The sequence below is a fragment of the Panicum virgatum genome, chromosome 1N (genome assembly GCF_016808335.1).
Source record: "Panicum virgatum strain AP13 chromosome 1N, P.virgatum_v5, whole genome shotgun sequence".
Classification (NCBI taxonomy): Eukaryota; Viridiplantae; Streptophyta; class Magnoliopsida; order Poales; family Poaceae; genus Panicum; species Panicum virgatum.
In genome coordinates this window covers 29,129,190-29,142,432 of record NC_053145.1, presented here as the reverse complement: position 1 = coordinate 29,142,432, position 13,243 = coordinate 29,129,190, and the positions used below count along the sequence as shown (strand labels likewise).

The following is a 13,243-nucleotide window of genomic DNA, read 5'->3' as shown; positions in this document are numbered from 1 at the left end:
AACCATTTGCGAAAATGTGGCTGTGTAGGATTCTTGAAGATGAGTAATCCTTGTTATTGTTGCAATGAACACACGGGCAGCACATAAAACCATTCTGCTTGTTTGCCTCAGCCACAGACAAAAAATAATGCAGGCCATCAATGAATTCTTTCGAACGTCGGTCAGCATTGTACATCCATTGCCGGTCCATCTGCATTTTAAATAAATCGATTTGAATTCTTTACACGTATCGAATAAATAAAATATATCAAACCCTCCAGCTGCTGAAGCCATATTTTACTGAAAAATACCTTTATTTTCCACAAAATTATAAATTCTTACCATTACAATGCAAAAATTATTTACTATTACAATAACAATGATCAGATTAATAACTCTTGCAAATAACAATGAAATCATATAAAAAAGACGAAATGTATCATTAATCCTCAAGAAATCTCTAATTAATTGAAAGAAATCTCTATAACTTCTAATTACTTTGATACCCTTCAGTTCCAGGAGTACACTCTTTTCAATATCCAGAAACCCTCTAGAAGAAAAATAAACCTTTATTTCTGAAAATGTATATGTCAGTAACCTCAACCCTGCGGTGATGACACTGCCTTTCGGGGGGACACGGTGCGATACAAGGATGTCACCAATCGGCTAGTCGCAGCACCAACATTTACGATTAATAGGCACAACACTTGGCACAGGCATCATGCTCGTTGATATGCTCTCGGTATAACAACGGGCATGCTGACTGCGTCAAATGCTGTCTTCTTATCAATCGGAAGTGCAGGTGATGCGACCAACCGATTTGCGACGTCCTTATAGCGCATCGTGTATCCCTGAAAGGTAGTGCCATCACCGTTGGATGGAGATTAACGACGTATACTTGTTTTGAAATAAAGATTTTTTTAGCTTCTAGATGGTTTCAATGTGAGCCTGATTAAATACATCACTAGAGTGTCAAAATAATCCATTCATAATACAAAAAATTCTATAATATACTCATTTCATTAATTCATTCATGAATAAAAAAATCAACTATCCACAATATGGTCATATATACAAGTACATCACATGAAGTATCTACACTCATTCTAAAAATTTCTACTTTCCATATACTCATCTAAATCTAAAAGAAAATTACACCTACATATGCAATCTAGCTAGCTAAATATCCAAGAAATGAGCTAGCTACACATTTTCTCTATTTCTAAAGTATGAAATGAGCTATACAAGCCAAGGAAGAAGAGAAAAACAAGCCCCAAACCTTTAGAGCAGATGGATGGACGGGGAATCATAGATCTTCACAAATGTGGTGAAAAATGAGCAAGAACTCCTCTATCCCGAGCCAAAAACAGCAAGAAAACAAGTGAGCTGAATGGCTCGGGCGGGGGGAGAGGGAAGGGGATAAGGGGCCCAAGGTCTTTTGTCCCGGTTGGAGGCACCAACCGGGACAAAAGGGGGGACTTTTGTCCCGGTTGGTGGTTCCAACTGGGACAAAAGGCTACGCGGGCCTTTTGTCCCGGTTGGAACCACCAACCGGGACAAAAGGCTCCCATTTTGTCCCGGTTGGTGGCTCCAACCGGGACAAAAGGCCCCCGTCCCCCCCGCTGGCCCGGCTAGCCGTTGGACCCGGGACAAAAGCCACCTATTGTCCCGGGCCCAAAGGCTGCCGGGACAAATGGCCAGGAACAAAGGCCTGTTTTGTAGTAGTGTCCAAAGGTTCATAAACAAAGATAAGGTATTGAATAACATTTGTGCAGGTTAAGTGTGGGGGATCTCGTTGACGGTCTAATTCGACCCGTTTTGACCATCAACTCCGGCATGAAAACCGTGCATGAAAGTAGAATATATGGTAGCTTAGGATTAATTATTACCAAATTCCACAAGTGCTGGTTTGAGAATATATGCAGGTGAAATTGAGCTTAATTTGGAGCTAGATGGCAGGTAAGGATCCAAGGTACAAAATTTGACGAATGGGAGTGCGACACGTGTCATCACATGGATCAAAGAGCCCACCAGAGCAAGGAAATCGACATAACAGAAGCTCAGGCACGTGGCAAAACCAAGGGGACCTACTAGAAAGCTTTCTATCCAAAGGCGGTGGCTAGTGACGGGACCCACTAGTCGGCCGAACAGGGTCTGCTGACAGCATCCCTAAGTTGGTTCACCAAGCTTCCCCTGCTGCAAATGCCGATTGAAGACCCTTAAGCTCCTCCCTATAAATATGAGGGGGTGGGGGGGCTAGAATAGAAGGACACACACATCTCACACTCCTCCTCTCATCCTTCACTTGGAGCTTGAGAGTTCTTCTTAGGAGTTTAGGCAGCTTAGGAGGTCAGGAGAAATAGGGAGAGAGTAAGGAGAAGCCAGGGGAAGTGCCAGGCCTGTCGGCACTCTTCTCTGCTTGTACCTTGATGGATGCTTATCGATCTATAAGTTCTCAGTCTGTAAGTATTCATGACTACTTCATTTTCATAATTTACATTTCAAGTTCAGTTTGTAGTTTCATGTTGTTTACTGGATTGAGTGTCTACTAGTATTATAGTAGTTATCTATAGTCTAAGACTCTTGATAGAGACGGATGTTCTTGGCCGAGACTAGAGTTAGTAAGCGATAGTGTAGGCGTGATGTCTAGGCTAGACTTTACCATTCAATTGTTGTGCCTCCAACGGTTTGTAGAGGTAACCTGCAGGTGGTGACAACCCTGTTTATTGCCATCGTAATCCTCCACGTTCGGTTGCATGATAGAAGCCTATGTCGGAACTTTTGGTTTGACCAGGCAAAGCCAGTGCCCGTCGTTTACAGCTGATTCTTAGTCTGATCTTATCTTGATTCTGAATAGTCCTCTCTACACATTGATCCTACCGGTGTTGTGTCCTTGGATGAGCCTGAACCTTAGATATCGTACTCATGTTCCCTTGGATTCGATAACCGTTGGAACACTCTGAGGTGAAAGCTACAGTGGCATCCGTACGCTTGCGGATTCTTTCGTGAGTTTCAGTATACCCAAGACTGCTTTCTAGCGCTATTGCTATTAAACTAGTAGTGACACTAGGAAGCGCCAACAGGGCCCGCGGAGGTCTGGCGGGAGTTGGATGCCACCGGGCGCAGCCTCCGCGGGGATGAGCTTGGTGTCGGAGAGGGCAGAGAGGTCGGACACTCCCGCGCGCCGCAGTGAGTTGAGTGAGAACCGTAGAGGGTGAGGGTTCAGGTCCCGCCACGACGGAGGGAGATGGGGCCCGAGTGGATAGGCGCCGCAGACCAGTGATGTGTGATGGCAGGAGCGGGAGGCCGTGCGGGGCCATTGCAAGGTCTCCGAGGGTAGGGCGACGCTAGGTTTTTGGACCCTGGGGGTGGTGCGGCTGCTCGGGAGAGTAGGGGAACGAGCGCGGCTGCTCAGGAGAGGACGGTAACGGGCGCAGGAAGGGAGAATATAGCACACTTTTTCTCTCTCATGAAACAATATCTATGTAACCAGTGGCGATGATAGGTAATTTCACCCTAACTCCATGAGAATATACATAATAAGTGTTTTTGAAGCACCCCTTGAAGAGCTCCAAGAAAAATGTGGAGTTGACCCCAACTCCAGGTTTTTTTCTTTCGGATTTGGAGTCGTTGGAGCTGTATGCGTTTGGCACCACACATTGTAGAGTTCCTGTAGTTTCTGGAGTGGAGCTCTGTCAAACACGCTCTTACGCTGTGTTTAGATTCCAAAATTTTACACCAAAAAAGTCACATCAAATATTTGGACACATGCATGTAGTATTAAATAAAATCTATCTATAAATTTTTTGCACCGATGGGTATCGCCGAAACGAATCTAACGCAGCCACTACTTAATCCATATATTTGCGGATGAGATGGGCATGTTAAGATTTCGTCTTGTGATTTATATCACAATAATTTATAACACATCCAGCAAAATATTTGTAAAGAAATTTATTTAATACTTCAAAATTAGCAATTTTTTTAAATATTTTTGGCAAAAATGATATAAAACACGGAGTTACTTTTTCAAAGCTATTCACTGGAATGGTTTAGGACAGGGACCGGCGCCAGAAGATCTTATGTAAAAAAAAAAAACTCCGAACTAGGCCCCTTTGGATCACGGGGCAATTGAAGGAATAGGAAGAACTAGGCCCCTTTGGATCACGTCCAAATTTTACACCAAAAAAGTCACATCAAATATTTGGACACATGCATGTAGTATTAAATAAAATCTATCTATAAATTTTTTTGCACAGATGGGTTATCGCGAAACGAATCTAACGAGCCACTAATTAATCCATAATTTGCGGATGGCATGTTAGATTCGTCTTGTGATTTATATCACAATAATTTATATCACATCCATGCAAAATATTTTGTAAATAAATTTTATTTAATACTTCAAATTAGCAATTATTTTTAAATATTTTTGGCAAAATGATATAAAAACACGGAGTTACTTTTTCACAGCTATTCCTGGAATGGTTTAGGACAGGGACCGGCGCCAGAAGATGCTTCTGTTCTGTGGGCTCGCGCCTCGGCCCCATCCGTGCTTGCACCGCCTTTCTCGTGGAGTCAAAAAAACAAAAAAACTCCGAACTAGGCCCCTTTGGATCACGGGGCAATTGAAGGAATAGGAAAAGATTGCTGTGCTGACGTCAGCGTGCCTTTGGAAGGCAGAGGAAAAACATAGGAACCATTCCAGAGGAACGAGCGTTGTCTCACTGTAGCCGCAGGAAACTAGCATTCGGGCCGTGTTTAGTTTTTACATGTAAAAATTTTGCGTTAGAATTTTACTAATTTGAAGTACTAAATGAAGTCTATTTACAAAACTTTTTGCATAGATGAGTTGTAAATGCTAATTAATCTATGATTAATTCGTAATCAGCGGATAGTTACTGTAGCATCACTGTTGCAATCATAGATTAAGTAGGCTCATTAGATTCGTCTCGCGATTTACAGTTCATCTATGCAAAAATTTTGTAAATAGACTTTATCTGGTACTCTATGCATGTGTCCCAATATTTGATGTGGCGTTTTTTTTGTGTTTATAGGGTTTATGGGTAAAAATTTAAACAGGCCTCGATTGGAGCTCATGGAAGAAAACTGTAGCCACAGCAACGACGGAGGGATTCCAGAGGAATCGAACTTGCTTTCCTTTCCTGCGTCTTTCCATTCCTACGGTTTTCCTCTCCTTCACCTGTGTGCCAAAGGGGGCCTACATTTTCACCCCTCCACCCCGTCCCACTGACCACTGTTCCCTCCCCCTTCCGCATCCCAAACCCTAACCCCCAAATCCCCGCCCTCCTCCCATGGCCGCCGCCGCCGCCGACGCCGCCGAGGTGGAGCGGCTCTACGAGCTCGGCGAGCGCCTCTCCTCCGCCAAGGACAAGTCCGAGGTGCTTCTACCGCTCTCATTTGCCTAGGGTTTCCTCGCTTCAGGGGTTCCAGCTCGGCCTAGGGTTTTGAATTGACGTGGATGCGGGTTTTTGCGTCTCGGGGTTTTCGAAATTGCAGCACGCCGCGGACTACGAGGCGATCATCGCGGCGGTGAAGGGGCAGAGCGTCAAGGCGAAGCAGCTCGCGGCACAGCTCATCCCCAGGTTCTTCCGGAGCTTCCCCGCACTCGCCACGCGCGCCATGTCGGCAATGTTCGACCTCGTCGAGATGGAGGAGCTCGCGGTATGCGCTCTCATCTAGTTACTCTTCGGCATGTATGCAAAGGGCCTACACCCTGTAACAAAAGCAGTATGGACAAGGAGTTAATCTGTGTAATTGCCAGTTGAGAGCGAACCCACTAGCAGTTTATGTCTAAGTTGGTCTGCTGTTCTGAGTGAACTAGAAAAGCTAGTTCCAGGTGTTTAGGCAACTTCATTTGGACAACTGAATTTCTAAAAGGTCTAAATTTTTCTGTCCTTCACATATGTTAACTTTTAACATACATTGGTTTTTTTTCCTGTATGCAAAGAGTAAAATATGTCTTTTGAAATTGTCTCATCCTTCCCCAAACCAATACTTAATCAGCAAAGCTGAATACTCTATCATTGTATTTTTGTACATAGATAAAATGACGAGGTGTCATTTATGACATATTGTCTTTTGTCTTACTACAAGATAGTGAAATTTAGATTAAACAGTACATGAAACAAAAAAAGAGCCTTATGGGATATTATAGAGTACATTTTGAGTTATATGTGAATACTGGAACTTGGACAGTGCAATTTAGTGGTGACATCACATAGAATGGACCAACCATGAATGAGTGATCATTCAAGTTTACCAAGCATCCAATTTAGCTCACCTGTTTCAATGCGATCATACGAGGTCTAATGCTTCAATGCTGTATAAACATGATGTTTACTCAAGAGTTTAGCTAGTTATTTTGGAATATGTATTAACAATCTGAAATAATTGTATAAACTAGTTATACTCTTCTTTTATTTTGTTAGTGTTTCTTGCATTTGTTGAAAGAGAAGCCTTTGCATGCTTTAACATGATTCTTCGATGCTGCATATTCCTACAGATCAGAATACAAGCTATTCGGGGGTTTCCACTTCTAGGCAAAGATACTGAATTTGTGTCAAAAATTGCTGATATTCTAGGACAACTCCTTACTAGTGGTATGTTCTTCCTATATTTACTTGACTGCAGTTGTAATTATGTAGCACATCTGACTTTTTGCCTATATTTCTAGAAGAAAATGTGGAGCGTGATGCAGTTCATAAAGCCCTCATGTCCCTTACACGACAAGATGTTAAAAGTAAGCTTCTGATGCTCTTTATTGATTATTGAGAATTATAGAATTTAAATTACTAGCGGGTGTTGTGAATCTATGTGAACTTTCATCTGTGATTGGGGCATCAAGGTAGTCTTATGATTATGCACTATAAGAATTATGTACAATTACAACACTGTTATCTCTTTGTTTATTATAAATAAACAATATCTACTGTTCCAGATTCATCAAAAGTGGCAATTAATTAGGTACTCTGTCTTGCATTTAAGAAACTAATTCAATCAAGTAATGCTGTTTATTTTTATTAAGGTACTAGTTCTATACCCATTGTCAACCTGTCAGACATTTCTTTTGCATAATGTTTATTCATTTAATGCATTTTCTAGAGACATGGGGTAACACATAGAACAAAACTGGAACACAGCCATTTTCTGCATTTTTCATTTCACATGTTCTCTTGTTATGTGACCACTGTTTGAATCTATAGAGTTTGGACCTTCTGTGCATGTGCACTATGTTCAATAATGAGGCACAACTGCACAACCATGCTCTGTCTTGCTAAAACTTATGCATATTTCTTGTGTTGGGATATAGCAATGTCTTTTCAGGCGTATAAGGAACTTATCAGTATCTTTCAGTTGTAATATCTGCCTTTGTCTTTCCAATCCATCACACACTCTGCTAGTTAATAATTGAACTGCAAATGTATTTTGAATTTTTATGGATGTTTCTTCATTTGTTTGGGAAAATCAATGAAATGCATGCTATGCTTGTAATATCTGAATTTTCCTTTTTTAGTTCGTTGTTTTAGATGTTCCTTCTCTTTATTTGTACCCTCTATTGGTCAGATTCCTTGCAACCTTTATTTAAGCATGTGGAGTCGGGATCAGAGATCCGTGAGAAGATTATTTGTTTTCTAAGAGACAAGGTACATAGCTGTATGTTTAATTACATGTTTTGTTGTTGATCATTTGTTGTGTGCTAGAACAAGAATTCATGTGTTTTTTTCAGGTCTTTCCTCTTAAAGCAGAGCTACTAAAACCCCAGGCAGAAATGGAGAGATTTATAACTGATTTAATAAAGAAAGTATGTTCAATTGCTTTCAGTTTCTGTCCATCTGATTGATTTGCATCTTTAAAGTTTCTGTTTGTATTCTTATGTGTTACAATGCTATTATCCAGAGTGTACAAGATGTAACTGGATCAGAATTTGAATTATTCATGGGTTTCCTGCGAAGCTTGAGCATATTTGGGGATTCTGCTCCTAGAGAGTCCTTTCAAGAACTAATCGAAATTATTCAAGCACAAGCTGATCTCGATTCACAATTCAATGTAAGTATGCTATCTAACAGTATTGGAACTAAATTTACTGTATGTTGATATTTATTGTCACCTGAGCTTCTTAATATTGAAGTTCAACCATGTGAAGTTGAGCTATGCTTGAGGAAATTTTAAAAGACTTAATCATTGTGCTGAAGGTATTGATTGTACAATAATAACTTGCATCTAGCTAGATGGCGATTTTGCAAAAAATAACCAAGTAGATACCTTGAGATTCTGCTTGAGGGAGGATGGAGGCCACAAGTGGAATTATTGATAGAATATGGGGACACCACTTATATCAAGGGGTTATTGGTCACCAAATTGAGTCAAAGAAAAAAAACAATTGCTGCTGTTTGGATATAATAATCCTAGAGTTCTTTGTTAACCAAGTTGGAGATTTACCAGCCGACTGTGATATTGTAATTGTTGTGTCTGATATAGCTCTCAGAACTTGTTGTGTTTTAGCCTTTTGCTTGTCAGCTATCTGCTGCAACCTTGTAATACTGGCTGTGTGCATCCTATGATGCAGCATTTAGAACATGGTTCCATGGTTTAAAAAATTAAGCTTTATTTCCTGTTCTTTACTCGAGATAAATTGTGTGTTGCTCAGCATTCTTATTCATCCTTCCAGGTTTCTGACATTGACCACATTGAGAGGTGGATTTCATGCATGTATATGGCTCTTCCAATCTTCATGGTATCATAAAATTTAGTAAAACAATGAACAAGTGTTTTTGTTGGTGAATATCATACCCTAAATTGGATTACATGATCTGCAGAGAGGTGCATCGAGCACCAAATTCCTCAATTACTTCGTTAAGCAAATTGTTCCAGCTTTTGATAAGGTAAGCTTCTCCACTTGTACTTTGCCCTCTCTAATTCATAGGTAGAAGTACATGCATTTCGTTGAAGCGGCGTGACAATAGGGTGGGGCATTGCATATCTTCGTTGACTTCATATTTTCATGCTGAACGAAGAATGCTTTAATGTCTTCCTTTCATGTTTGGTCTATCTACATAATCATTGTGAAATCTCTAGTTTCTATTTGACCCATCACAGTTCCTATTTACTCTATTTTGTTGTCTAATTCCACATTGTCCAGTCAGTTTCCTGGATCTATCAGCTAGATCATTTTTTTATGAAGTGAAAATACTGTTGCTTTTCATTTTTTTATGCACATTCAACATTGAATTGCTTACCCTCTAACGAAAGCTAACATGGATAAATTTGAAGCATTTGAGCATTAAGTTTTTATTTTTTCATGCTATGCTTATTTCAGATCCCTGAAGAAAAGAAACTGGATTTGCTCAAGACTATTGCTGCAAGTTCACCATATACTGCAGCACAAGATTCACGTCAGCTGCTTCCATCTGTCGTTCAATTGCTCAAGGTTAGTACAGTTTTAGTTCTAATATGTTTCTGAGCCCCATTACCCCCTAGATTTTCATTTTTCTGTGGAAGATGTGATATAATGATTTCTTTTCAGCATTTGCTATTATTTTTGCCCACTTTTGATCATTCTGTTTACTGATTGTGTTGTTACAGAAGTACATGCCTGGGAAGGTGGTGGAATATATCAACCACAATTATGTTGAGTGCTTGCTTTACACTTTTCACCATTTGGCTCACAAGGTTAGGTTTGCTCATCAATTATGGATCATATCATTTCTTCATGGATGCCCTCTCCAAGTGCTGATCAAGTCTGCATTTCAGACTCCAAACACTACAAACAGTCTCTGTGGTTACAAGATTGTTACGGGGCAACCATCAGATAGGCTTGGAGAGGATTTTTCAGAGCACTACAAAGATTTCACAGAGAGGTAGCTTACTGTTTTTCACATTACACATGCTTCATCGTAGCAGGATTTAGTTAATTTGCATGCTTTATTAGTGTTGATTCCTTTAAAAGCACTAGCTGAACAAGCAAGTCTAGTGTTAGTTTTAGCCACTTGCTTTACAAGTTTACACCAACTTTCTGTTCATGCTGCCCGCCTCCCTTTTTCTTGTAACATATTCAACCCTTTTCACCTTCATGTCTCATTAACAGTAGTGCTTAGTTCTCTGTTCACATCCTTCCAAAATGGAACTTCCCTGTCCCACCAGATGGGATCCTCACTGTGGTTGAGTGTTAAACCTTCTTACAGAAAGGCATCTATGAGGGTTTTCAACGTGCAACAAAACATCTTACACACGACATTGATGGTAACAACATGACCTGCTTTTGTCCACAAAAAACAAAAACTGTGCTTGGGATTCTGGGGCCTGCATTTACTTGCGATACCTTCCGTTGAGACACATTGAGGGAGTAAATCATAGGCCTATGGCTACGACCCTAAGGGTGGTATCAATCATGTTGGAGTTGCATGTCCCTTGTGGACATGAATAGAGGAAAGTAGAGACTTGGCCACTTCAGATCTCATAAAAATGGAAATTTGAGGATCAGTAGATAGATGTGAGACCAGTTAAATGACTATTTTCATTGTTGGTCAAATTTCTTACTATGAGCATTGTATGGAGCACACAAAAGCTGTTGATTATACCAGACTTTGCATATGCTAATATGAAACCAAGCAATTTTGTGAGAAACACTGATTGAAGATTTCTTGCATTTTTCTACTGTATTCCATTCAACCTGAACTTTTCATTCTATGGAGTATCTTTCCTTCCTACTGTTTGCGAGTTTCTTATTGTTCGAAATGTGCAGGTTAACTGGAACAGAAGAGACAGTACGAGCAGCCTCAAAGAGACTAACTCAGGGAATGGCAGACTTCAACAAGGCAATATCATCAGCAAAAACCGAAGGGGAAAAAACTAAAATTGTGAGTTTTTGTGATTTAGTAGACTCAAGAATATCATGGTTCAGCAATCATTCTTTAAGAACCATGTGCTAACATTCCTGCCAACTGGTTGTGATTTGATTCTTTTTTTTTTGGGCAGAAAAGCGATCAACAGACTGCAACAAGGACAATGCGCTCATATAACAATATATTGGCAATGACACAGGTGATTTCCTTATTTAACATAAGTATAAACTTTGATAGGGTTAAATTCCTGTTTGATTCTCTTAATTCTGTTAAGTATTTTTGGAGTAGCTGTGGCTCAGCACTCAAGCTTGTTTCTATGATTATCCTGTGAGACTAGCTTCTGGGTGTTAACAGTTTTTAGTAGGCGGTGGCAATTATACTATGGCAGCAGTGAAGTATGGACCACGGAGATAAAAAATAATAAAAAAGAAATCATTTTAGTTTGCTGCTCAGCGAAAGGAAATTTCATTCATAGGATAAAAGAAGCTGATTATACCGGAAAGAAACAGAAACCACTATACCAAGCCGTTTCGCAGTACACAGTTAAATATGCTTACATCCATCAACAACGAAAGAAACCACATCAATCAAATATTATAGTACCTGTAGTTTTTCTCTATATCCAATGGATGTATAAATGCAGTTCCTGTAATGAAAAAAAGCCTAACAGTATGACATTGAAGCCGATTCAGGTGCAAAAGACCCAATTGGTAGCAGTATTTGAAGTCATCAGTCTAGCTATTTAAACCTTTGTATTAAGGGATGTTATACTTGATGCCTAAAAGACTGAACTACATTCTGTTGGAATATAAGTGAATTGCCCACCTCTCCCCATCAGCTTAAGCTTTTGGGTTGAACTAGTTCGAATCCTGGTTAGCGCAATTAAATAAAATAATTGCTGCTCGCTCCTATTCCACGTCTAAGGCACGAGGGAGCCTCCATGTGAGGGGGAGTGTTGGAATATAAGTGAATTGCCCACCTCTCCCCTTCAGCTTAAGCTTTTGGGTTGAATTGGTCAGTGCATGCAACTCAATACATTCTTCTGGTGTACAATGAAGATAGCTTGATATGTCTTGTATCTGTCAGAAGTAATTATTTTGCTCCATCGTACATTCAAAGGCTTATGGTTTCTAACTATGAGTTATCAATGATGTTTCTTTCAGCCATTGCATATGAAATCTCCTTCATTTATGGGCGATAAGAAAATCACTCTGTCTTGGATGGAGCAGCCCAAGAAACCAGCAGCTACGATAGCAGGGTTAGATGCCTGCCATCCAATATTTCAGTTTTTCCTATTATAGATCCTATGTTTTCTTCCTATTCATTTGTGGTCTGTGAATCACTCAGAGTGAAGAGGTCCCAACCTGCTACAAATGGGAATGGCCCAGCAAGCAAGAAGGGGCGAGGAGGAATGCAGAATCAGCTTGTGAACAGAGCATTTGAAGGATTGTCTTATGGTGGCCGAGGCAGTGGAAGAGGGTGGGGCAGGGGAGGCCGAGGAAGAGGAAGAGGATGGGGTGGCTACCGCTGAGATCATTTAGGAAGTTATTCAACCTGACATAGAAGGATGAGCTTTCTGCTTCCACTTGAGGGTAAGCGCAGAGATCGGTGTTTATTTGTCGTGTGCTTCACTGGTGCTGGCTCTTCTGTATGCAACGATCTTCTAGGCATGTAACTGCAGAATGCGTACAGAAAGTGTAAAAGAAGATGCCTGAGAATGTGAACAAAATATGTGCAGCGTTGCTGTTCATTTACCATTCATCGGTGGCCACTGTGGCCGCCCTCCCTCCCCCCCTTTTTTTGGCTGTTTTAAGAACTGAACAATTAGAAATTGTTGTTAGATTATTTATTTAATTTTACCAGTGCCTGAAGAGGTGACCGACCTAGTTTTATTTTGATGAACTTGTTTGTTTCTTTTTTTGTTCTATTGTATTTTTATAAACTGGCGCCCAGGTGTTCGTGGAAACCAGTAGGCAAGGATTAGTAGCTGTAAACGTAACGTTCAGCACAAGCTCTCTGTTTAAGCTAATCGTGCTCGACCTTTCAAGACTTATGGTAAATTGAACTCGAAGCAACATCTTCCTCTGAAGCCCCGTCGACCACCACCCGCTACACAACGCCCTTCCTGGCATTTTGCCGGGGGGGGGGGGGGGGGGTGCAGTTATTTACTGTGCGTACAGAACCCTCGATCCAAGACAACACCTTTCCGACCAATCAGACGCAGACACACAGATTGAAGGGCCCACCAGAGCAAGTTACCGACCTAGGACAGCGGGGAGCCATGCATAACCAACTTTAGAGCCCACTTAGCAGTCTCCCAGCCGAAGATGGGCCGGTTCGGAGTCGAAACCTGGTCGTGTTGGCGCCACCGACTTAGTCCTTGCACGTGGCAGCTCCTT

At 40.9% G+C, this 13,243-nt stretch overlaps 1 protein-coding gene across 3 annotated transcripts; it reads left to right on the top strand.

Moving 5' to 3' along the window:
* Window positions 1-5,178: 5,178 nt before the first annotated feature.
* On the top strand, window positions 5,179-12,730 carry LOC120655584 (apoptosis inhibitor 5-like protein API5). 3 transcript variants are annotated; one of them, XM_039933476.1, is made up of 16 exons: window positions 5,179-5,381; window positions 5,500-5,664; window positions 6,506-6,602; window positions 6,677-6,742; window positions 7,567-7,646; window positions 7,730-7,804; window positions 7,900-8,049; window positions 8,672-8,737; window positions 8,820-8,885; window positions 9,320-9,430; window positions 9,586-9,672; window positions 9,754-9,860; window positions 10,745-10,859; window positions 10,978-11,043; window positions 12,008-12,102; window positions 12,192-12,726. In XM_039933476.1, exons 1-16 carry the CDS (start codon window positions 5,295-5,297, stop codon window positions 12,373-12,375), a joined length of 1,617 nt encoding a protein of 538 aa, XP_039789410.1. In that variant the 5' UTR covers window positions 5,179-5,294; the 3' UTR covers window positions 12,376-12,726. The 3 variants fall into 3 exon arrangements, with proteins under 3 accessions (XP_039789410.1, XP_039789412.1, XP_039789411.1); XM_039933478.1 differs by having other exon boundaries at window positions 5,206-5,381; window positions 10,745-10,856; window positions 10,981-11,043; window positions 12,192-12,730; XM_039933477.1 differs by having other exon boundaries at window positions 5,213-5,381; window positions 6,680-6,742; window positions 12,192-12,730.
* Window positions 12,731-13,243: the final 513 nt, after the last annotated feature.